Source organism: Solea solea, chromosome 11 (genome assembly GCF_958295425.1).
Source record: "Solea solea chromosome 11, fSolSol10.1, whole genome shotgun sequence".
Taxonomy (NCBI): domain Eukaryota; kingdom Metazoa; phylum Chordata; class Actinopteri; order Pleuronectiformes; family Soleidae; genus Solea; species Solea solea.
Window position 1 is genome coordinate 12,336,314 of NC_081144.1, and position 25,149 is coordinate 12,361,462.

At 36.6% G+C, this 25,149-nt stretch overlaps 2 protein-coding genes across 2 annotated transcripts in view; one reads left to right on the top strand and one right to left on the bottom strand.

The window, feature by feature from the left end:
* The window catches only part of LOC131469238 (dihydropyridine-sensitive L-type skeletal muscle calcium channel subunit alpha-1-like), a 36,920-nt gene extending 21,870 nt beyond the window's left edge, over positions 1-15,050 (top strand). Inside the window, exons 43-45 of the mRNA XM_058644197.1 lie at positions 12,702-12,748; positions 12,845-12,919; positions 13,546-15,050. Coding sequence (XP_058500180.1) covers positions 12,702-12,748; positions 12,845-12,919; positions 13,546-13,866 — 443 coding nt within the window. The 3' untranslated portion in view covers positions 13,867-15,050. The remainder of the gene's footprint in view (positions 1-12,701; positions 12,749-12,844; positions 12,920-13,545) is intronic.
* Positions 15,051-15,457: 407 nt separating this feature from the next.
* Positions 15,458-25,088, bottom strand: smc1a (structural maintenance of chromosomes 1A). Its single transcript, XM_058641951.1, has 26 exons — positions 24,736-25,088; positions 23,996-24,184; positions 23,749-23,861; positions 23,197-23,400; positions 22,709-22,947; positions 22,352-22,610; positions 21,962-22,102; positions 21,782-21,864; positions 21,596-21,695; positions 21,033-21,140; positions 20,716-20,901; positions 20,223-20,402; positions 19,949-20,095; positions 19,572-19,709; positions 19,361-19,477; positions 19,162-19,268; positions 18,838-18,979; positions 18,598-18,743; positions 18,328-18,481; positions 18,128-18,235; positions 17,781-17,937; positions 17,538-17,692; positions 17,138-17,289; positions 16,978-17,047; positions 16,770-16,880; positions 15,458-16,255 (listed from the first exon to the last, which is right to left on the bottom strand). The coding sequence occupies exons 1-26, from the start codon at positions 24,842-24,844 to the stop codon at positions 16,175-16,177; spliced, it is 3,696 nt and encodes a 1,231-aa protein (XP_058497934.1). The 5' UTR covers positions 24,845-25,088; the 3' UTR covers positions 15,458-16,174.
* Positions 25,089-25,149: the final 61 nt, after the last annotated feature.

The following is a 25,149-nucleotide window of genomic DNA, read 5'->3' on the forward strand; positions in this document are numbered from 1 at the left end:
TACTATACTATGACTTTTTTGACTGATTTTGGACGGAATACTATACTATGACATTTTTGTCACATTTTGGATGACATTCTATACTATGACTTTCTTGAATGATTTTGGACGACATACTATACTATGACATTTGTAGGTGATTGTGGACGACATACTATGGTATGACATTTTTGACTGATTTTGGACAACATACTATACTATGACTTTTTTGACTGATTTTGGACCACATACTATACTATGACTTTTTTGACTGATTTTGGACGACATACTATACTATGACTTTTTTGACTGATTTTTGATGACATACTATACTATGACATTTGTAGGTGATTTTGGACGACATACTATAGTATGACATTTTTGACTGATTTTGGACAACATACTATACTATGACTTTTTTGACTGATTTTGGACAACATATTATACTATGACATTTGTAGGTGATTTTGGACGACATACTATACTATGACATTTTTGACAGATTTTGGGCGACATACTATACTATGACATTATATGTGAATTTAGGACAGAAAGCTACTTTTACAGTTGGTTGAGTGGTTTGTGACGCTCCCATTCAGATCCAGCCTATAAGGGAAACTGGTTCGAATCCCACCGCTTACAGGTAACTAAATCAATTTTGGGTCATTTCAGACGTCATACTATACTATGACTTTCTTGACTGATTTTGGACAACATACTATACTATGACATTTGTAGGTGATTTTGGACGACATACTTTACTATGACATTTTTGACTGATTTTGGACAACATACTATACTGTGACTTTCTTGACTGATTTTGGACGACATACTATACTATGACATTTTATGTGAATTTAGGACAGAAAGCCACTTTTACAGTTGGTTGAGTGGTTTGTGACGCTCCCATTCAGATCCAGCCTATAAGGGAAACTGGTTCGAATCCCACCGCTTACAGGTAACTAAATCAATTTTGGGTCATTTCAGACGTCATACTATACTATGACATTTTTGACTGATTTTGGACAACATACTATACTATGACTTTTTTGACTGATTTTGGACGTCATACTATACCATGACTTTTTTGACTGATTTCGGACGACATACTATACTATGACATTTTTGACTGATTTTGGACAACATATTATACTATGACATTTGTAGGTGATTTTGGACGACATACTATACTATGACATTTTTGACTAATTTTGGACAGCATACTATACTATGACATTTTTGACTGATTTTGGACGACATACAATACTATGACTTTTTTGACTGATTTTGGACGACATACTATAGTATGACATTTTTGGCTGATTTTTGACAACATACTATACTATGACATTTTTTACAGATTTTTGACGACATACTATACTATGACATTTTTGACTGATTTTGGACGGCATACTATACTATGACTTTTTTGACTGATTTTGGACGACATACTATACTATGACTTTTTTGCCTGATTTTGGACAACATACTATACTATGACTTTTTTGACTGATTTTTGATGACATACTATACTATGACATTTGTAGGTGATTTTGGACGACATACTATAGTATGACATTTTTGTCTGATTTTTGACAACATACTATACTATGACATACTATACTATGGCATTTTTGACTGATTTTGGACGACATACTATACTATGACATTTTTGACTGATTTTGGACGGCATACTATACTATGACTTTTTTGACTGATTTTGGACGACATACTATACTATGACTTTTTTGACTGATTTTGGACGACATACTATACTATGACTTTTTTGACTGATTTTTGATGACATACTATACTATGACATTTGTAGGTGATTTTGGACGACATACTATCTTATGACATTTTTGTCTGATTTTTGACAACATACTATACTATGACATTTTTGACTGATTTTGGACGGCATACTATACTATGACATTTTTGTCACATTTTGGATGACATACTATACTATGACTTTCTTGAATGATTTTGGACGACATACTATACTATGACTTTTTTGACTGATTTTGGACGACATACTATACTATGACTTTTTTGACTCATTTCGGACGACATACTATACTATGACTTTTTTGACTGATTTTGAACGGCATACTATACTATGACATTTTTGACAGATTTTGGACGACATACTATACTATGACTTTTTGGTCAAATTTTGGAAGACATACTACACTATGACATTTTTGACTGATTTTGGACGACATACTAAACTATGACATTTTTGTGACTTTTTGGACAACATACTAAAAACTATGACATTTTTGTCCCATTTTGGACGACATACTAAACTATGACATTTTTGTCACATTTTGGACGACATACTAAACTATGACATTTTTGTCAAATTTTGGACGACATACTAAACTATGACTTTTTTGACTGATTTCGGACGACATACTATACTATGACTTTTTTGCCTGATTTTGGACGACATACTATACTATGACTTTTTTGACTGATTTTGGACGACATACTATACTATGACTTTTTTGACTGATTTTTGATGACATACTATACTATGACTTTTTTGACTGATTTTGGACGACATACTAAACTATGACATTTTTGTCACATTTTGGACGACATACTAAACTATGACATTTTTGACTGATTTTGGACAACATACTATACTATGACTTTTTTGACTGATTTTGGACAACATATTATACTATGACATTTGTAGGTGATTTTGGACGACATACTATACTATGACATTTTTGACAGATTTTGGACGACATACTATACTATGACATTATATGTAAATTTAGGACAGAAAGCTAGTTTTACAGTTGGTTGAGTGGTTTGTGACGCTCCCATTCAGATCCAGCCTATAAGGGAAACTGGTTCAAATCCCACCGCTTACAGGTAAGTAAATCAATTTTGGGTCATTTCAGACGTCATACTATACTATGACTTTCTTGACTGATTCTGGACAACATACTATACTATGACATTTGTAGGTGATTTTGGACGACATACTTTACTATGACATTTTTGACTGATTTTTGACGACATACTATACTATGACATTTTTGACTGATTTTGGACGACATACTATACTATGACTTTTTTGACTGATTTTGAACAGCATACTATACTATGACTTTTTTGACTGATTTTGGACGTCATACTATACTATGACTTTTTTGACTGATTTCGGACGACATACTATACTATGACTTTTTTGACTGATTTTGGACGGCATACTATACTATGACTTTTTTGACTGATTTTGGACGACATACTATACTATGACTTTTTTGACTGATTTTTGATGACATACTATACTATGACATTTGTAGGTGATTTTGGACGACATACTATAGTATGACATTTTTGACTGATTTTGGACAACATACTATACTATGACATTTTTGACCGATTTTGGACGACATACTATACAATGACATTTTATGTGAATTTAGGACAGAAAGCCACTTTTACAGTTGGTTGAGTGTTTTGTGACGCTCCCATTCAGATCCAGCCTATAAGGGAAACTAGTTCGAATCCCACCGCTTACAGGTAACTAATTCAATTTTGGGTCATTTCAGACGTCATACTATACTATGACATTTTTGACTGATTTTGGACAACATACTATACTATGACTATTTTGACTGATTTTGAACCGCATACTATACTATGACTTTTTTGACTGATTTTGGACGTCATACTATACTATGACTTTTTTGACTGATTTCGGACGACATACTATACTATGACTTTTTTGACTGATTTTGGACGACATACTATACTATGACATTTTTGTGACATTTTGGACGACATACTAAACTATCACATTTTTGTCACATTTTGGACGACATACTAAACTATCACATTTTTGTCCCATTTTGGACGACATACTATACTATGACATTTGTAGGTGATTTTGGACGTCATACTATACTATGACATTTTTGACTGATTTTGGACGACATACTATACTATGACATTTGTAGGTGATTTTGGACGTCATACTATACTATGACATTTTTGACTGATTTTGGACAACATACTATACTATGACTTTTTTGACTGATTTTGGACGACATACTATACTATGACTTTTTGGTCAAATTTTGGAAGACATACTACACTATGACATTTTTGACTGATTTTGGACGACATACTATACTATGACATTTTTGTGACTTTTTGGACGACATACTAAACCATGACATTTTTGTCACATTTTGGACGACATACTAAAAACTATGACATTTTTTTCCCATTTTGGACGACATACTAAACTATCACATTTTTGTCGACATACTAAACTATGACATTTTTGGCACATTTTGGACGAAATACTAAACTATCACATTTTTGTCAAATTTTGGACGACATACTAAACTATGACATTTTTGTCAAATTTTGGAAGACATACTATACTATGACTTTTTTGACTGATTTTGGACGGCATACTATCCTATGACATTTTTGACTGATTTTGGACGACATACTATACTATGACTTTTTTGACTGATTTTGGACGACATACTATACTATGACATTTTTGACTGATTTTGGACGACATACTATACTATGACTTTTTTGACTCATTGTGGACGACATACTAAACTATCACATTTTTGTCGACATACTATACTATGACATTTTTGTGACATTTTGGACGACATACTAAACTATCACATTTTTGTCACATTTTGGACGACATACTAAACTATCACATTTTTGTCCCATTTTGGACGACATACTATACTATGACATTTGTAGGTGATTTTGGACGTCATACTATACTATGACATTTTTGACTGATTTTGGACGACATACTATACTATGACATTTGTAGGTGATTTTGGACGTCATACTATACTATGACATTTTTGACTGATTTTGGACAACATACTATACTATGACTTTTTTGACTGATTTTGGACGACATACTATACTATGACTTTTTGGTCAAATTTTGGAAGACATACTACACTATGACATTTTTGACTGATTTTGGACGACATACTATACTATGACATTTTTGTGACATTTTGGACGACATACTAAACTATCACATTTTTGTCACATTTTGGACGACATACTAAACTATCACATTTTTGTCCCATTTTGGACGACATACTATACTATGACATTTGTAGGTGATTTTGGACGTCATACTATACTATGACATTTTTGACTGATTTTGGACAACATACTATACTATGACTTTTTTGACTGATTTTGGACGACATACTATACTATGACATTTTTGACTGATTTTGGACGACATACTATACTATGACTTTTTCGACTCATTGTGGACGACATACTAAACTATCACATTTTTGTCGACATACTAAACTATGACATTTTTGGCACATTTTGGACGACATACTATACTATGACATTTTTGTGACATTTTGGACGACATACTAAACTATCACATTTTTGTCACATTTTGGACGACATACTAAACTATCACATTTTTGTCCCATTTTGGACGACATACTATACTATGACATTTGTAGGTGATTTTGGACGTCATACTATACTATGACATTTTTGACTGATTTTGGACGACATACTATACTATGACTTTTTTGACTCATTGTGGACGACATACTAAACTATCACATATTTGTCGCCTTTCTAAACTATGACATTTTTGGCACATTTTGGACGAAATACTAAACTATCACATTTTTGTCAAATTTTGGACGACATACTAAACTATGACATTTTTGTCAAATTTTGGAAGACATACTATACTATGACATTTTTGTGACATTTTGGACGACATACTAAACTATCACATTTTTGTCACATTTTGGACGACATACTAAACTATCACATTTTTGTCCCATTTTGGACGACATACTATACTATGACATTTGTAGGTGATTTTGGACGTCATACTATACTATGACATTTTTGACTGATTTTGGACGACATACTATACTATGACATTTGTAGGTGATTTTGGACGTCATACTATACTATGACATTTTTGACTGATTTTGGACAACATACTATACTATGACTTTTTTGACTGATTTTGGACGACATACTATACTATGACTTTTTGGTCAAATTTTGGAAGACATACTACACTATGACATTTTTGACTGATTTTGGACGACATACTATACTATGACATTTTTGTGACTTTTTGGACGACATACTAAACCATGACATTTTTGTCACATTTTGGACGACATACTAAAAACTATGACATTTTTGTCCCATTTTGGACGACATACTAAACTATCACATTTTTGTCTACATACTAAACTATGACATTTTTGGCACATTTTGGACGAAATACTAAACTATCACATTTTTGTCAAATTTTGGACGACATACTAAACTATGACATTTTTGTCAAATTTTGGAAGACATACTATACTATGACTTTTTTGACTGATTTTGGACGGCATACTATCCTATGACATTTTTGACTGATTTTGGACGACATACTATACTATGACTTTTTTGACTGATTTTGGACGACATACTATACTATGACATTTTTGACTGATTTTGGACGACATACTATACTATGACTTTTTTGACTCATTGTGGACGACATACTAAACTATCACATTTTTGTCGACATACTAAACTATGACTTTTTTGACTGATTTTGGACGACATACTATACTATGACTTTTTTGACTCATTTCGGACGACATACTATACTATGACTTTTTTGACTGATTTTGGACGACATACTATACTATGACTTTTTGGTCAAATTTTGGAAGACATACTACACTATGACATTTTTGACTGATTTTGGACGACATACTAAATTATGACATTTTTGTGACTTTTTGGACAACATACTAAAAACTATGACATTTTTGTCCCATTTTGGACGACATACTAAACTATGACATTTTTGTCAAATTTTGGACGACATACTAAACTATGACATTTTTGTCAAATTTTGGACGACATACTAAACTATGACATTTTTGACAGATTTTGGACGACATACTATACTATGACTTTTTTGACTGATTTTGGACGACATACTATACTATGACTTTTTTGCCTGATTTTGGACGACATACTATACTATGACATTTTTGACTGATTTTGGACAGCATACTATACTATGACATTTTTGTGACTTTTTGGACGACATACTAAACCATGACACTTTTGTCACATTTTGGACGACATACTAAAAACTATGACATTTTTGTCCCATTTTGGACGACATACTAAACTATCACATTTTTGTCCCATTTTGGACGACATACTAAACTATGACATTTTTGTCACATTTTGGACGAAATACTAAACTATCACATTTTTGTAAAATTTTGGACGACATACTAAACTATCACATTTTTGTCAAATTTTGGAAGACATACTAAAAACTATGACATTTTTGTCCCATTTTGGACGACATACTAAACTATCACATTTTTGTCGACATACTAAACTATGACATTTTTGGCACATTTTGGCCAAAATACTAAACTATCACATTTTTGTCAAATTTTGGACGACATACTAAACTATGACATTTTTGTCAAATTTTGGAAGACATACTACACTATGACATTTTTGACTGATTTTGGACGGCATACTATCCTATGACATTTTTGAATGATTTTGGACGACATACTATACTATGATTTTTTTGACTGATTTTGGACGACATACTATACTATGACATTTTTGACTGATTTTGGACGACATACTATACTATGGCATTTTTGACTGATTTTGGACGACATACTATACTATGACATTTTTGACTGATTTTGGACGACATACTATACTATGACTTTTTGGTCAAATTTTGGAGACATACTACACTATGACATTTTTGACTGATTTTGGACAACATACTAAACTATGACATTTTTGTGACTTTTTGGACAACATATTAAAAACTATGACATTTTTGTCACATTTTGAACGAAATACTAAACTATCACATTTTTGTAAAATTTTGGACGACATACTAAACTATCACATTTTTGTCAAATTTTGGAAGACATACTAAAAACTATGACATTTTTGTCCCATTTTGGACGACATACTAAACTATCACATTTTTGTTGACATACTAAACTATGACATTTTTGGCACATTTTGGCCGAAATACTAAACTATCACATTTTTGTCAAATTTTGGACGACATACTAAACTATGACATTTTTGTCAAATTTTGGAAGACATGCTACACTATGACATTTTTGACTGATTTTGGACGGCATACTATCCTATGACATTTTTGACTGATTTTGGACGACATACTATACTATGACTTTTTTGACTGATTTTGGACGACATACTATACTATGACATTTTTGTCAAATTTTGGACGACATACTAAACTATGACATTTTTGTCAAATTTTGGAAGACATACTACACTATGACATTTTTGACTGATTTTGGACGGCATACTATCCTATGACATTTTTGACTGATTTTGGACGACATACTATACTATGACTTTTTTGACTGATTTTGGACAACATACTATACTATGACTTTTTTGACTGATTTTGGACGACATACTATACTATGACATTTTTGACTGATTTTGGACGACATACTATACTATGACATTTTTGACTGATTTTGGACGACATACTATACTATGACTTTTTGGTCAAATTTTGGAGACATACTACACTATGACATTTTTGACTGATTTTGGACGACATACTAAACTATGACATTTTTGTGACTTTTTGGACAACATACTAAAAACTATGAGATTTTTGTCCCATTTTGGACGACATACTAAACTATGACATTTTTGTCACATTTTGGATGATATACTAAACTATGACATTTTTGACAGATTTTGGACGACATACTATACTATGACATTTTTTACTGATTTTGGACGGCATACTATACTATGAGGGCCACACGGTGGTGTAGTGGTTAGCACTCTCGCCTTGCAACGAGAAGACCTGGGTTCGAGCCCCGGTTGGAACAAGGGCCTTTCTGCATGGAGTAGCTGAGATTGGCACAGCACCCCCCGCAACCCTCTGGCAGAGGATAAAGCGGTAGATGATGACTGACTGACTGACTATACTATGACATTTGTAGGTGATTTTGGACGACATACTATACTATGACTTTTTTGACTGATTTTGGACGACATACTATACTATGACTTTTTTGACTGATTTTGGACGACATACTATACTATGACTTTTTGGTCAAATTTTGGAAGACATACTACACTATGACATTTTTGACTGATTTTGGACGACATACTATACTATGACTTTTTTGACTGATTTTGGACGACATACTATACTATGACTTTTTTGTCTGATTTTGGACAACATACTATACTATGACTTTTTTGACTGATTTTGGACGACATACTAAACCATGACATTTTTGTCACATTTTGGACGACATACTAAAAACTATGACATTTTTGTCCCATTTTGGACGACATACTAAACTATGACATTTTTGTCACATTTTGGACGACATACTAAACTATCACATTTTTGTCCCATTTTGGACGACCTACTAAACTATGACACTTTTGTCACATTTTGGACGAAATACTAAACTATCACATTTTTGTCAAATTTTGGACGACATACTAAACTATGACATTTTTGACTGATTTTGGACGACATACTAAACTATGAAATTTTTTACTGATTTTGGATGACATACTATACTATGACATTTTTAGGTGATTTTTGACAACATACTATACTATGACATTTGTAGGTCATTTTGGACGACATACTATACTATGACTTTTTTGGACGACATACTATACTATGACTTTTTTGACTGATTTTGGACGGCATACTATACTATGACTTTTTTGACTGATTTTGGACGACATACTATACTATGACTTTTTGGTCAAATCTTGGAAGACATACTACACTATGACATTTTTGACTGATTTTGGACGACATACTATACTATGACTTTTTTGACTGATTTTGGACGACATACTATACTATGACTTTTTGGTCAAATTTTGGAGACATACTACACTATGACATTTTTGACTGATTTTGGACGACATACTAAACTATGACATTTTTGTGACTTTTTGGACAACATACTAAAAACTATGAGATTTTTGTCCCATTTTGGACGACATACTAAACTATGACATTTTTGTCACATTTTGGACGATATACTAAACTATGACATTTTTGACAGATTTTGGACGACATACTATACTATGACATTTGTAGGTGATTTTGGACGTCATACTATACTATGACATTTTTGACTGATTTTGGACGACATACTATACTATGACATTTTTTACTGATTTTGGACGGCATACTATACTATGAGGGCCACACGGTGGTGTAGTGGTTAGCACTCTCGCCTTGCAACGAGAAGACCTGGGTTCGAGCCCCGGTTGGAACAAGGGCCTTTCTGCATGGAGTAGCTGAGATTGGCACAGCACCCCCCGCAACCCTCTGGCAGAGGATAAAGCGGTAGATGATGACTGACTGACTGACTATACTATGACATTTGTAGGTGATTTTGGACGACATACTATACTATGACTTTTTTGACTGATTTTGGACGACATACTATACTATGACTTTTTTGACTGATTTTGGACGACATACTATACTATGACTTTTTGGTCAAATTTTGGAAGACATACTACACTATGATATTTTTGACTGATTTTGGACGACATACTATACTATGACTTTTTTGACTGATTTTGGACGACATACTATACGATGACTTTTTTGTCTGATTTTGGACAACATACTATACTATGACTTTTTTGACTGATTTTGGACGACATACTAAACCATGACATTTTTGTCACATTTTGGACGACATACTAAAAACTATGACATTTTTGTCCCATTTTGGACGACATACTAAACTATGACATTTTTGTCACATTTTGGACGACATACTAAACTATCACATTTTTGTCCCATTTTGGACGACCTACTAAACTATGACATTTTTGTCACATTTTGGACGAAATACTAAACTATCACATTTTTGTCAAATTTTGGACGACATACTAAACTATGACATTTTTGACTGATTTTGGACGACATACTAAACTATGAAATTTTTTACTGATTTTGGATGACATACTATACTATGACATTTTTAGGTGATTTTTGACAACATACTATACTATGACATTTGTAGGTCATTTTGGACGACATACTATACTATGACTTTTTTGGACGACATACTATACTATGACTTTTTTGACTGATTTTGGACGGCATACTATACTATGACTTTTTTGACTGATTTTGGACGACATACTATACTATGACTTTTTGGTCAAATTTTGGAAGACATACTACACTATGACATTTTTGAATGATTTTGGACCACATACTATACTATGACTTTTTTGACTGATTTTGGACGACATACTATACTATGACTTTTTTGTCTGATTTTGGACAACATACTATACTATGACTTTTTTGACTGATTTTGGACGACATACTAAACCATGACATTTTTGTCACATTTTGGACGACATACTAAAAACTATGACATTTTTGTCCCATTTTGGACGACATACTAAACTATGACATTTTTGTCACATTTTGGACGACATACTAAACTATCACATTTTTGTCCCATTTTGGACGACCTACTAAACTATGACATTTTTGTCACATTTTGGACGAAATACTAAACTATCACATTTTTGTCAAATTTTGGACGACATACTAAACTATGACATTTTTGACTGATTTTGGACGACATACTAAACTATGAAATTTTTTACTGATTTTGGATGACATACTATACTATGACATTTTTAGGTGATTTTTGACAACATACTATACTATGACATTTGTAGGTCATTTTGGACGACATACTATACTATGACTTTTTTGGACGACATACTATACTATGACTTTTTTGACTGATTTTGGACGACATACTATACTATGACTTTTTTGACTGATTTTGGACGACATATTATACTATGACTTTTTGGTTAAATTTTGGAAGACATACTACACTATGACATTTTTGACTGATTTTGGACGACAAACTATACTATGACATTTGTAGGTGATTTTGGACGTCATACTATACTATGACATTTTTGACTGATTTTGGACGGCATACTATACTATCACATTTTTGTCACATTTTGGATGACATACTATACTATGACTTTCTTGAATGATTTTGGACGACATACTATACTATGACATTTTTGACTGATTTTGGACGACATACTATACTATGACTTTTTTGACTGATTTTGAACGGCATACTATACTATGACATTTTTGTGACTTTTTGGACAACATACTAAAAACTATGACATTTTTGTCCCATTTTGGACGACATACTAAACTATGCCATTTTTGTCACATTTTGGACGACATACTATACTATGACATTTTTGTCACATTTTGGACGACATACTAAACTATGACATTTTTGTCACATTTTGGACAACATACTAAACTATGACATTTTTGTCACATTTTGGATGACATACTAAAAACTATGACATTAGATTCCACTTTGTCTAAATACTTTAAGTTTTAAAGGTTCAATCCACCCAAATGTTACTCCTTTACCAGCACAAGTCCTGCACCCGACAACATCGGCAGCAAGAACAGCAGGCACACTCAAAATTTCACTCAAAAGTTTTCAAATCAATCACCAAATCTATTCATTTGTGTTTTATTATCCTCTAAAATGTATGTTTTGTTTTGATGTGGGTTTTTTTTCAACCTTGATCAGACAACCTGCGATCCTGGAGCTTCACAGTGAGAACAGACAAAACACAGGTAACATTCCATGAAAGGGGAACTTGTCAAATGTGCATGATGATGAAGAACTCACATGAACTGAACTGTCTATGGATGCATGTCTTTTCCTCACAGTTTCCTTATGACCCTCACTATGGTGACAGTCAGAGTCAGAGCTCCCGTAGTGCAGCTGACCAGCTTGTCCAGGAGGTAAGGGTTTAACGATTAACCTCTTAACCATGTCAAATACTAGCAAATTAATACCTCATCTACCAGGGGAAGGCATACTGATGATGCACTGTCCCATCTCTCATAGATAGGGGGATGGTAAATCAGCTCTGGCCTTGACATGTCTTTTTAAAAAGTAACAACGGTTAAGATTTGGTTCAATTTTACACAACACTCCACAAATCACTGTAAAAACAGTGAAGCTTCAGTACTTGTTTTACGATTAATCATCATATCCTGTGGCTTTTTTCTATAAAAGAGTGCATTTAATTATTTTTACTGTTTTTGATAAGTATGATTTTTTTGTTGTTAACTGTTTAACATTGAGTAAAATAAATCCCGCTTTCAGTCTTTTTAGATGGCCTTGACATTAGACTCTTTACTATTCATTGAAATGCAAGAAATCATATTTCATTGTGGATTTCTATTGAAACTCTTTTGGACAGATACTCCCTCTTCACCAGGACATCTGTTATTTTAAAGAGGCTGTTTGTCTTCCCCTGCAGGGTTCAATAAAATATCAAACAAATATTAACAGCTTATACAATAGTAATATGAAAAGGTCACTGCGTGTGAGCACCAAACCTGCACATTGTTCTGTCTTCCAGGCTTTAGTGATGGGCGGTCTGGGCTCAATGGCCAGAGACGAGGCTTTTGTGTCAGCGACGAAGCAGGAGATGGCTGAGGCCATGCGCATCCCTGTCAATGAGATGGAAGGCTTGGCTCGGGGCATCCTAAAAGAACGTTCTGACAGCATCCCTTCAGTTAAAAAGAGACGTCCCATCCCCGCACCTCCGCCAGACCCACCTGTGGCTGCTCGGGAAACGGGGAGCCAGATGCAGCCAGATCCAGCCGTGAGGAGAAAGAGACGTCCAATCCCCATGGTTCCCGCGGTACACAAGGTCGAGGATACAGACTCAAAGGTTTAGAGGCTGTCACCTAATTACAAGTGGTCATCGTGTGGTTTTTACTCGTGCAGGTGGCTCCTCCTTACCTCAGTTTACCAAACGTGTCGCCCATGTGACAATCTGTGTCTTCTAGGATGCCTCACGGACTCACAAGGTGTGATATACTGTAAAGTTGGGTTTATAGGAGAAACAGCATCTCTGATAATGAAACAATTTCTCAATCAGATTTATTGAAACTAATAAAAACGCTAACTTATCTCAGCGCAAACACATTGACGCAATCCTTTCTTTGTTGGGTTTGTTGAGGTTATCCATTCCATATTGTTATGGTACAACCATGAGTGAGCCGAGTGTCTCGCTGAAGCCTTCAAAAGAGGAAGTTGGATCGTAACTGTTAACGAAAATGTCTGAAGGGACTCTGAATAAATGGAGCAGGGAGAAAACTGTATTTTATCATGCTGCAGTTCAGTGAAGACTCCACTGAGTTTCTGTGAATCCAGGTCCAGAAAAGACCAGCATAGTATTAAGCTCACACTCTTAAAGGGCTCTGGATTAAACCATGTTCAAGTTTGTGAAGCAGTGTCCTAATCCTTTAGGACTTGCTGTCTTTTAGTCTTTTATCACGTACGTTTCCTCCTGCTCACAGCTCACAGTTTTTGTGTGCAGTTGATTCCAGCAGATTTTAAAGGGGAAACTTGTTTTTGAACACACAGGTTTATTTCATCTGTAAGATAATAATCCTAAAATTTAGATTGTGTTAATGTATTTGTTCAGTTTAAGCAATACTGTAGCCATGCAGTGCATGTGATCGTTCTTTTTCACTGTAAGTCACTCTACTGCTACAGGTTTTGTTTTTCATTGACATGAACCTTGGAGTTGGGGGCAGTTAGTTGGACCCATACAGAGAATGTATCCTCAGCATACCAGGAGTATGGTGGATGGAGCTCGAAAGCTCACCAAAGCCTTTTCAAATCATTTTGTTCATAAATTATTGCACTTACATGCAAATATGACAGGCCTTCCAGAGAAGTTTTTTTCTTGTTTACATTCTCTGACCAGCCTGTGTTTTGCTGTCATGTTCCACTTATGTCTGAGTGAGAGCTCAACTTCTGACCTTAACCCTCCTTCACCTCTGGATCTGTGCCAATATGGTTGATGTTACATTTCCTACTACTGGAAAACAAATAAATCATCCAAAACATCCATTTCCATGTTTTTTTTTTTCTTTCTGCAAAAAGACACCCGACACCACAGGTGAGTTTGTTCCTGTAAAAAGATGCTAAAGAAAGACTGTGAAATGGGACAGTGAGTGCAGACAGCCGTGATGAGAAGATGGGTGCATGCATTAGTCACTGCCCCCACTGCAAATGTTAAGGTGTGAAAATTGAGAGCCTCTATAAATAGTCTTGGCTTGCAAAGCAAAGACTCTTTGCTTATGGGATGGAAACTAATGCAGCAAGATGAATGCTGCAGAACGAGTTCATGTAAGTTCAAGTAAACGCTTAGAAATCAGAAAATTCCCCCCAATGCAGAAGCTTGAGGGAGAAAACAGCATTTGAGCTGTAAACGGGATGCAAGCTTGCACTACAAAAGAAAATAAAAGGAGCTTAAATATTTAGAAATGTATTTATTGAAGCAAAACTATCACAAACAAAAATCCTGACTTCTCACACACATGTTTTCCATTTGCTGATATCAGGGAATATAAAGAGAAAAGAGTAATTCATACACCTCCGTACATTTCCTTGAACTCGGATTACACATTTGACATTTTGACATTTTACAAATGATTTAATTTAGTGATCACATATGGGAATGTATCCATGCGACACTTTCCTGATTGAGCTTCTAAAAAATATAGAAGACAAAGAAAATCTTGGAGTAAATACAACAGGAGAGCGGAAAAGGCTTTGAAGCCCATCGCTGACAGAAGGGCAGTATAAAAGTTCCCAGCAAAGGCTTGATTCAGGTCAATTTAATGTTTTACTGCATGATAAAAACTTTTGAGTCTCTTAAAAACGCTGGGTGATAACCAAGTTTCCTCATTTTTAATGACTCTTGTAAGGCCAAATTGAGAAACAGACACATTTTATAAATGTACATAAATCTTGGTTGTTGCAGTTCATAAAGAACAACAACCTGCAAATAAAAAAAAAAGAAAATATCACTAATTCACTAATCCAACATTTCCAAAAAAATACATACACATAAAAACAATAGTAAAGAACAGGTGGGGCCTAATGGATACATGGTTTGTGTCTACAGAGTACACAAGCGAGTAACAGATGTACATACAACTTGCCAGAATACCACCTTTAGGAGTCACGTCCTATTCATTCGGATTTGGGTTGGCATCAGGATACTGAGAGAGGTCAAAGGTGAGAACTTTGCTGATGACGCAATCTCCTTGCTGTGGCCAGAGAAGAGAAAAATGTGTTATAATTGAACTGCAATTTATAAGAAGCTTCCAATGTACATGTATTCAACAACAGTGTATGATGATCATCATCAAGTCAAAGAAATGTCAAAAATCATTAATAATTTAGGAACAACAGAGCATTTGAAGACATTTGATGTGTCGGACCAGCAGATTTTGACTGAAAAATTAAGCCCTTTTTTTCAGTTAAACAAATGTTTAAATAAACAAATGATTTATACAAGCAATCAAGCTTGATATTATCCCCTTGAAAAGTGCTGTGACAGAAAATTGCGTGAAGAAAAAGTGAAAAACCTACAGTTTTATATTCTATTGTATGTTTTTATTATTTTAACTTTAACTGCTGAGCTGTTTTGGCCAGTTCTCCATCAAAAAGAGAGATTTTTTATCTCGAGACTTCCTGGTTAAATAAAGGTTCAATGAAGAAATTCTGTTTGTAAATGCAATTTGAGTTTTAAGTTTATGAAGACAACAGGGAGACACAAACCTCTGGATAAACACCGATGAGTGAATCTGCCTTGGTGTAGAATTCCTCCTTCAGAGAAATGACAATGGCCTGGAAGTTCTGCACCGACTGGTCTTTGATGTAATTCGCCACCTTTGATTCACAGGACATTACGAGTTTCAGTATGTTACTAATGTGATCATCAAAAATCATCTCACACACTTGCATCTAATTTAATATCTGAACAGACCTTGCCGATGTTAGTGTTGTCCAGAGCAGCGTCAATCTCATCCAGGACAAAGAAGGGCGCGGGTTTGTAGCTACAGACAAGGAGGAGAGATTTTACTACTATAGCAAGAGAAGAAAGAGCATTAAGTATTCAGACTGGATCTTCCATTCCATTGTTTCACCTGTGGATGGCAAAGAGCAGAGCAAGGGCAGCAACTGTCTTCTCTCCTCCAGACAAGTTGTCCATGGGCCTGAACCTCTTTCCAGGAGCCACACAGTTATAATTAATGCCATCCAGGTACGGCTCCTCTGGGTTCTCTGGGCCAAGGAAGGCCTACAGAAAGAAACGCACACTCTGGGTGAAAAGTTCTCCTTTAAATATTTATGGTCATGGTCAAATGTATTTTTATTGTACATTTAAAAACAACCCCTGTTGGCCCAAAGTACTTTACATGCTTAAAGGAAGTAATAAAATATAATACGGAAAGTTAGGAAATAAAATGAGTAAAAATTGCATAAATATGAGGTTGGACTCAAGCAGAGGATTGACACCTTTATTTAAAAATGTGTTTTTAAACATACCTGAGCACTGCTGTTGCGTGAGAGGGCCTTGTATATCTCGTCAATGTTGGTGGCCACAGACTCAAAGCAGGTATTGAATCGATCATACCTTTCCTTTTTAATCTGCTCAAAGGCCTGCTTGGCCTTCTTGGCTCTCTTACGAGCAGCTTCGAACTCTGAAAATACATATTATATAATATTATCATCAACAGCCTCACAAAAGGGCGTGGTCTGGCCATTATTTAACCACTGCCATCATCTCACCATCGCTGGTCTCTTGGAACTTGTCCCTGACGCTCTCAAGCTTCTCCATGGCTTTCATGTTGGGTGCACTGATCCTCTGTAAGATGCTCTGTTGCTCATTCAGACGCTGCTGCAGCGTGTTTGTCTCCGCCTTGATCTCTTCATCTGTAAGTGTGTCCTGCAGGAAGTCAAACGTGATTAATGAGAGCAGAGATCCCATTTTTCCGAGACCGATATTACCATCATTACCGCCACTTACAAAACCTCATAACATTTACGAGGGAGCTGGATTTAATTAAAGAACAATGAGAGGGCGTCAAACTGGATTGTTTTAAATGTGAGGCGAAGGTGACGTTGGGACTAGCTACCTTGAGGTCTTCAGTCAGGTTGCTGTAATCAATTTCTATTAGAGCCTCTTTAGCAAGAACAGTACTGGACGTCCTCTGGCTGCTGGATTCATCCGCCTGTGAACTCCCCTTTTATAGCAGACAAAAAGAAGAATGGAATTATTCTGTTATTATTCCAGTGGCATAAAATGAAGCGCCTGCATGTGTATATTTGTGCTTACCTCGCCCTGGCTGATATCATCCATAGTGCCAGAACGAAGAGGCAACCTGATATCCTGCATTTTGCAGGCTTGCAGCAAGTTGTGACGGTCGCTGCGCTTCTGTTCCAGTTTGGTCTCGATGGCTGTCACCTCTTTCTGGAGCTGTGTTAACTCCCTGGATTATATAGTACAACCACACTTTTAGCACAACGTGACACAAAGTTGATTTAGAATTACAACATCAAAAAAATATAAGTTGAGATGTCCATGTGTGTGTGTGCAGCCACTGACTTGTTGGCACCCCCCAGTTTTTTGCGGATCTCCTCCATCTCATGGTTCTTGTCATTGACTTCAGATTTCTTGGTGAGGTGCTGGTTCTTCAGGTCTTGCAGTTGTGCCATTGTCTCATCAATGATCTTCATGTGTCTGTGCTCCTCCTTCAAGAGACAAGGACACAGATGTATGCATTTGCATATCAAATATTGGGACATAATAGATAAGCTACATTTATATCCATCACAATGTTTTTACCTTCTTAAGTCGCTCTATTTCAGCCTCGTCCTTCTTGACTGTCTGTTCCCACATCATGACTTTCTCCTGGTCCTCCTTCAACTGATTCTTCTCATAATCTACCTGGATGCCAAGGCGGGTCTTCTGAGTCTCAAACTCAAGACTGAGGGAAAACAATGGATGTCAGGTTACATTACACAGATAAACAGCATTCCTGTCTCTAGCGGTTCCTGTTTGGTCACTGTCATAAAGATGCAGCAGTGCCAAGATGCTGATAGGGACACGCAAAGCATAGGCCAAAAATACCTCTATTTCAGCTTGAACTAACAATCTGAATGAACTCACCGCTTTTTTGCGATTTCATTTTGCCTCTTCACCTTCTCCTCCTCAAACTCTCTGATGTTCCTCACTCCGATCTCCTCACAGAATTCCACAAACACTTCATCTTCCACCTAGAAAACAAAAACATTCATACTGATTTTACAGCAATGGCAAAAACTCAGAAACCAAACTCTAAATGAGCCTCACTTGACGTCAGCCTCACCAGGTTCATGCGGTCCCGTAGGTCAGTGATCTCCTTCTCACGGGACTGGATGATCCTCTTGATGTCGTTGATGCGAGGGCCAAAGTTTGCCAATTCGCTCTCAAGCTTCGACTTTTCCTGAATGACACAAATCATACAAGCTTGAGTACAACAGTTTCTACAGCCACGACAAACAGGAATTCTAAAGTAATGAGCCATAAGCATGCTGTACCTGCATGTTGAGGGAGAGGTGGCGGGTTTTTGTCTGCTCCAAGTCACTCTGGGAGTATTTGAGTCTCATCTGCAGACCGTGGGCCTGAGACTGCACCTGACGCAGCTCTGCCTCCTTCCTCTTGGCCTTCATTTGCTCCTACAAAGACAAATATCAAGTGGAAATTGTCATAAGGCAGCTGTTAGATGCAGCACTGAAAACTTAAAAACATATTAGGCTGCACAATTATTTCAGACAAAATAACAAAGAAATAGCATGAGCAACACTCTGAATTACAAAAGCATTTATCTTACAACGTAGATTACACAATATGAAGTCCCTGCAAAAAAACAAAACAGACTAAAACATAAACTGATTTATTTATGTTTAAAGGTTACCTTGAGCTCTTCTGTCAGTTTTTCTTTCTTTTCCTTGAGCTTGTCCACTGCTTTCTCATCCCAGCGCCTGGCCTTGGCCTTCAGGTCACTGGCTCCTCCAGAGATGACTCCAGACTTCTGAAACAGAGTACCGTCCAGGGCTACAGTCTGGAGAAGGACAGCAAAGACAAGGTTAGGTTGAAAATTGGGCAAGAACAATAGCTTTCCAGTCGTTTCATGCACAGCCATGTCGACAGTGGACATGTGAAATAGCAGCCCAACCTAGGTCACGTACCTTGTGTCGATATGGACCTCCAAAAGCGATCCTTCGAGCATCTTCTACGTTGTCACAGACCAAGGCGTTCCCACATGCATATTGCAGAGCTTTCTTAATGTGAGGAGGCTCATAGCGAATCACATCAATCACCAGCTTGGCTCCTCGCAACTCTCGCAGTTTCTCATCAGTTGGTTTCACCTTTGTTACAAGAAAATGTGCTTATTAAGAGTCTTTTAATTAAGCCATTTATAATTCTGATAAGCTTTCTAGCAAAACTAGAGCCTGGCATTTAACAGAAACTAATAAACCAATAAAGTTTGCTTCAAAAACTTTGCATAAAATTAACATTTTAATGTGTTGCTGCAAAAAACTATTTGGGCAGCATCAAATTAATTTGACATGCTTTCAGACTATAAATCAAAATCAGATTTTTCCTTGGACTGCAGTTTTGAAACTGCATGATCTGACTCTAACTGAGTACTACTACTCTACACTACTTTCTAGAATTTACCTCAAGGTAGTCAAGAGGAAGGAAGGTCTCAGGCTCTCCTCTCTGCTCTTTGATGTACTGAATGCAGTCTCTTCCAGTCTTCTCCGAGTCAACAATGATGGCATCCATGTTCTTGCCCAACACTTTGGTCACAGCAATCTGATACTTCTTCTGAGTGGGCTGACACAGGTCAATAAGACGACCATACTGAGGACAGAAAAGGTAGCATTATTATTCACACATGCTTTCACTAAATCCAGGAGGAAAGAAATAAAGTGGAGGTTTTCCAGCATGAGCTGATGAACAAAAATTGTCAAAAGAGCAGCCAGTTGTCTTACCACTGAGCCTGGGTAGAGTCGTTTGATACTCTCCATTATTTCAGCCTTGCGCTGCTGGCGACTGTTCTCCTGTCTGTCAATTCTAGCATCTCCAAGCTGCTCCATTACCTACAAAAAAAAAAAAACATTTTATTTTATAACATTTTTTGAATGTCTTTACCACAACATGGTTCATGTTGTCTGTTTCAACTCATTATTCCTCACCACTGGGAAGAGGTTGTGTAATGTTAACTATAAAGTGTTTATTGTGATTGGTTGTTTTTGCAATCAAACACAAGCCAAGTTTCTGCTCTTAAATTTAATGCAAAGAAAATTGTTATTATGAATCACATGTTTGCACACAATGAAATACTGTATGTTCCATTATTTACTGCATGCATCATCAGCATCAACCCTGATTGAGTTTTCAAACACATAATGTGTGACACACACTAGGTCTTTCCTATCAAACATCATACAGAAATGAAGTTTGTTGTTGCACACTTCATGAGCATAGATTAAAGAAGCAGGTTAATATTTCATTTGCAATATCATTTTCTTTCTTGTGGGTTTGTTTTGTGTACCTGGTTAAGCTCCGTGTTGATCTCATCAATCCTCCTCTTGGCCATCTCCACCTCCTCGGTCAGCTCCTCCTCCATGCGCTTCTGCTCATCCAGTGACTGCCTGAGGGGTAACAGAACACAAGCAGGTGAATTAGAGAGTATAATTGAGAATTCAAATCAATACACTGACCCAGTGAAGCAGCATACCTGCTGGTGGAAATATAATCCTCTAATTTCTCAATACGTTTCTGGTTTTCCTCAATTTCCCTGATCTTTTGTTTGATTTTGGCCTGGAGAGAAACAACAAAATATATTATTTTATGCATTCAATTAAATGCAAAAACACATTCTTATGACACAAACTGTTGTTGTGATTATTTCATTTACCTCTGTCTCAACTTTCTTTCTCTCTTCCAAATCAAGGCGGTCCTGGTCTGCCTTTTGGTCACGGTTGAACTTCTCCAGCTCCTGTGCCAGTGTTGCAGCACGTTTACTGGCCTCCTCCTTCAGACGATGGTACTGCTTGACCTGGAGGGGAGAGAGAAACAGTGGGTTGTATTAAGTCACTTGACTACCTGTGCATAACATATGCTGTCGCTCTACTGATGTCTGCACATTCATCTAGGACATGCGGATGCTAGTCAGCGGTTTTATTGGAACTTTGACTGCAATCTCAAATCATTTTGAACAAGTCCTTAAGGAATAATATTAGCTTGAAAGATATCAAACAGATAAAATAAACAATTAAATCTCAGCAACTCGCAAAAGATATCAGACCTGGTTTTCCTCCAGAGTGAGATCCTGGCCCTGACTCTGCGCCTCCTCCTCCATTCTCTCCTCAAACTCTTGCTTGGTCAGTTCCACCGCCTTCATCTCTTTATCCAGCTCATCCATGTCTCCCTTGCGTTTCTTGTACATCTTCTGAGCATTTTGCAATGATTTGCGCGCCGCCTCAAGCTTCTTGATCTTGTGTGAGGTGTTCTCTTTGGCCTTGATGTACTGTGGCCTCTTTTGGTTCAACTCGGAATCTTTCTCTCTGTGAAAAATCACATGGTCAAGAACACTCATTGTAAATGGCACAGGATCAATTTATTGTATGTGTATTAAGAAAATATGACATGGCATGTTACTTACTTGATTTCTTTCTCAATGGTCTGCTGCTCCCTCATCATCCTGCCCAGCTCCTTCTTCTTATCCTTCAGTTCCTCCTCCACATGGTCCATCTTTTTACGGTCCTTATCTATCTCCTTGTTCCGCTGGCCCAGCTCTTTATTTAGTTTCTCAAGCTCAGTTTCATTGTGGTAAAGCTTGAAGAGCTGCAACTGAACACTGGCCCTTGCTACTTCATCCTTCAGGCGCTGATAGCGCTCAGCCTGAAAGCAGACACACAGTTAATTTCTGAAGACATAGATTATATGTGCTTTACATAAAGGACTATTTTAAAATGCCCTTGCCAGGATAGGCAGCAACAACAGTGTCACAAGTGTGACAGACAACAAGTTTAAGACAGAAAGGCTCAAATGTCGAAACTATGAAGTCCAAAAGTGTAGCTAAATCACCCCTGTATAGGAGTATATTAAACTGCAGAGATTCTGCTTTTGTGACCAACTTGTGCAACAAACCTCCTCTTTCTCTTGCTTTGCTTCTTTGCGCTCAGCAGCAATGTTTTTCTTCCGATGATAATTGAACTGAGTGTCCTCTTCTGCTTTCACCATCTCCTTCTTCCTGCGGTCATATTCCTGGGCCAGCTCTCCAGAACGGGAAATCTCCTCAAACAGAGCAGTACGCTCCTTGGGATTCTTCATGGCAATGGACTCCACAGCTCCCTAGAGATAAAAAGTGAGTGAGCTAAACTGTGATTACAAAATCCCTCACCAAAAATATATATGTAATTACACTATATGGACGCACTTCATTGTTTCCACTCCCACTAAGAGGAAGTACTGTTTATCACAGCCATAACTTTATATTGTCAATTCCTCAATATTTTTAACAAAAGCAAATAATTTAGTACAAGGGTACATGAAAAGCAATGCTTATCAGACAGTCTAGTCCTGAATTCACTGAAGCACAAATGTCAGACGGCAAACCCGTGGCTGCGCAAAAAGTATTATGACAGGACATCAATTATTTTTTTTCCGACTTGGAAGAAAGTTTTAGGATTTCATTCTCACCTGAAAGACCAGGAAGTTCCTAGCTTTGATAAGGATGCCGAGTTTTTCCAACTCCTCACTGTACTCAGGCAGGCCCACTACCTTGTTGTTGATGCGATATTCAGAGGAGGAACCTGATGCACGTTAAAGAAGGTAAACATCAAAAAGATCAAAATGTGGCTTTACAGATGTTTCATTGAACAGATCCCACTATATTGACATGAAGAAAATGACCAAAACATTAATGACAGTCAGTGACAGTTCATACCAATAATGGCCCTTGTGAAGGAGCGCTCCTCTCCATTGTCCTCCTGGTACACCATACTGACAAAGGCTCTGTTGGCAGCTGGCTTCCCCACAGGTGCTCCATGGATAAGATCTTTTAGAGTCTTCACACGCAAGTTACTGGTCTTCTCCGCCAGCACAAAGCTGATGGCATCCATGAGGTTGGACTTTCCTACAAGTGACGTCAACGGTTTTAGCATCAACAATAAAATATGAACTGAACACAGTCAGGGTGTATGGTTCATTAGATACATGCGTTATTAAAGTTTTGACCTTGTCCTGTGTGAGGAAGAATAGGGCTGTAATCACTAAACACCACTAAACAAACACTAAACATATATTAACTGATACAATTTTAAGTAGTTTTATTTATTAACAGAACAAAACACTGATGACATCGTCGTTTTGAACAATTGTTAGTTACAGCCCGAAGCAGAACGGACTATCCATGTTAATAAAAAGACGACATAACATAACTGTGTTTAAGGGTTAATATAATCCTCTTACAAATGTCAACGTACAAAATGTTGCAAGCCAACAGTTGCAAATCATATAATACAGATGCACTGGGTTCACAAGAGAGTGGTAATACTGACGATAGTGTGTTAGAAAGTAGAGGTTGTGACAAAATCTAATGTCAGAGAGACATCACAGCGATGTACTGACTGCTAGTCGATGCTAACAAGCTATGTTCATTCAGCACTAGCCACGATCAAAACATACCAGATCCATTGGGTCCGATGATTGCAGTAAACTTGTGAAAAGGTCCAATGATCTGTCTCCCTTTATATGACTTGAAGTTTTCGATCTCTATCAGTTTTAAATAGCCCATTTTCGTTGTATTTGTGTCGCCGTTCTAAAAACTGCAGTGGGTGTTTGCAAGTAAAATGTTGCTAATGCTAACAAGTGTTTATCGAAAACGTACTCCTAAAAAGCGAAGCATGCACGCAAATGAATGAATCCGCGTTCAATGTATGACTGGCCTATGCGCAAGTGACATTACGAGTTGCACATTTGGCGTAACATCCTAAATAGCGTCATAATCTAAGTCAAATAACAGCGTCGTATCTGTGACAACAATGCGCCATTTTACAGTCGAACAGGAAAACCCTAGAGCGCGCGACGTGAAATATCGCG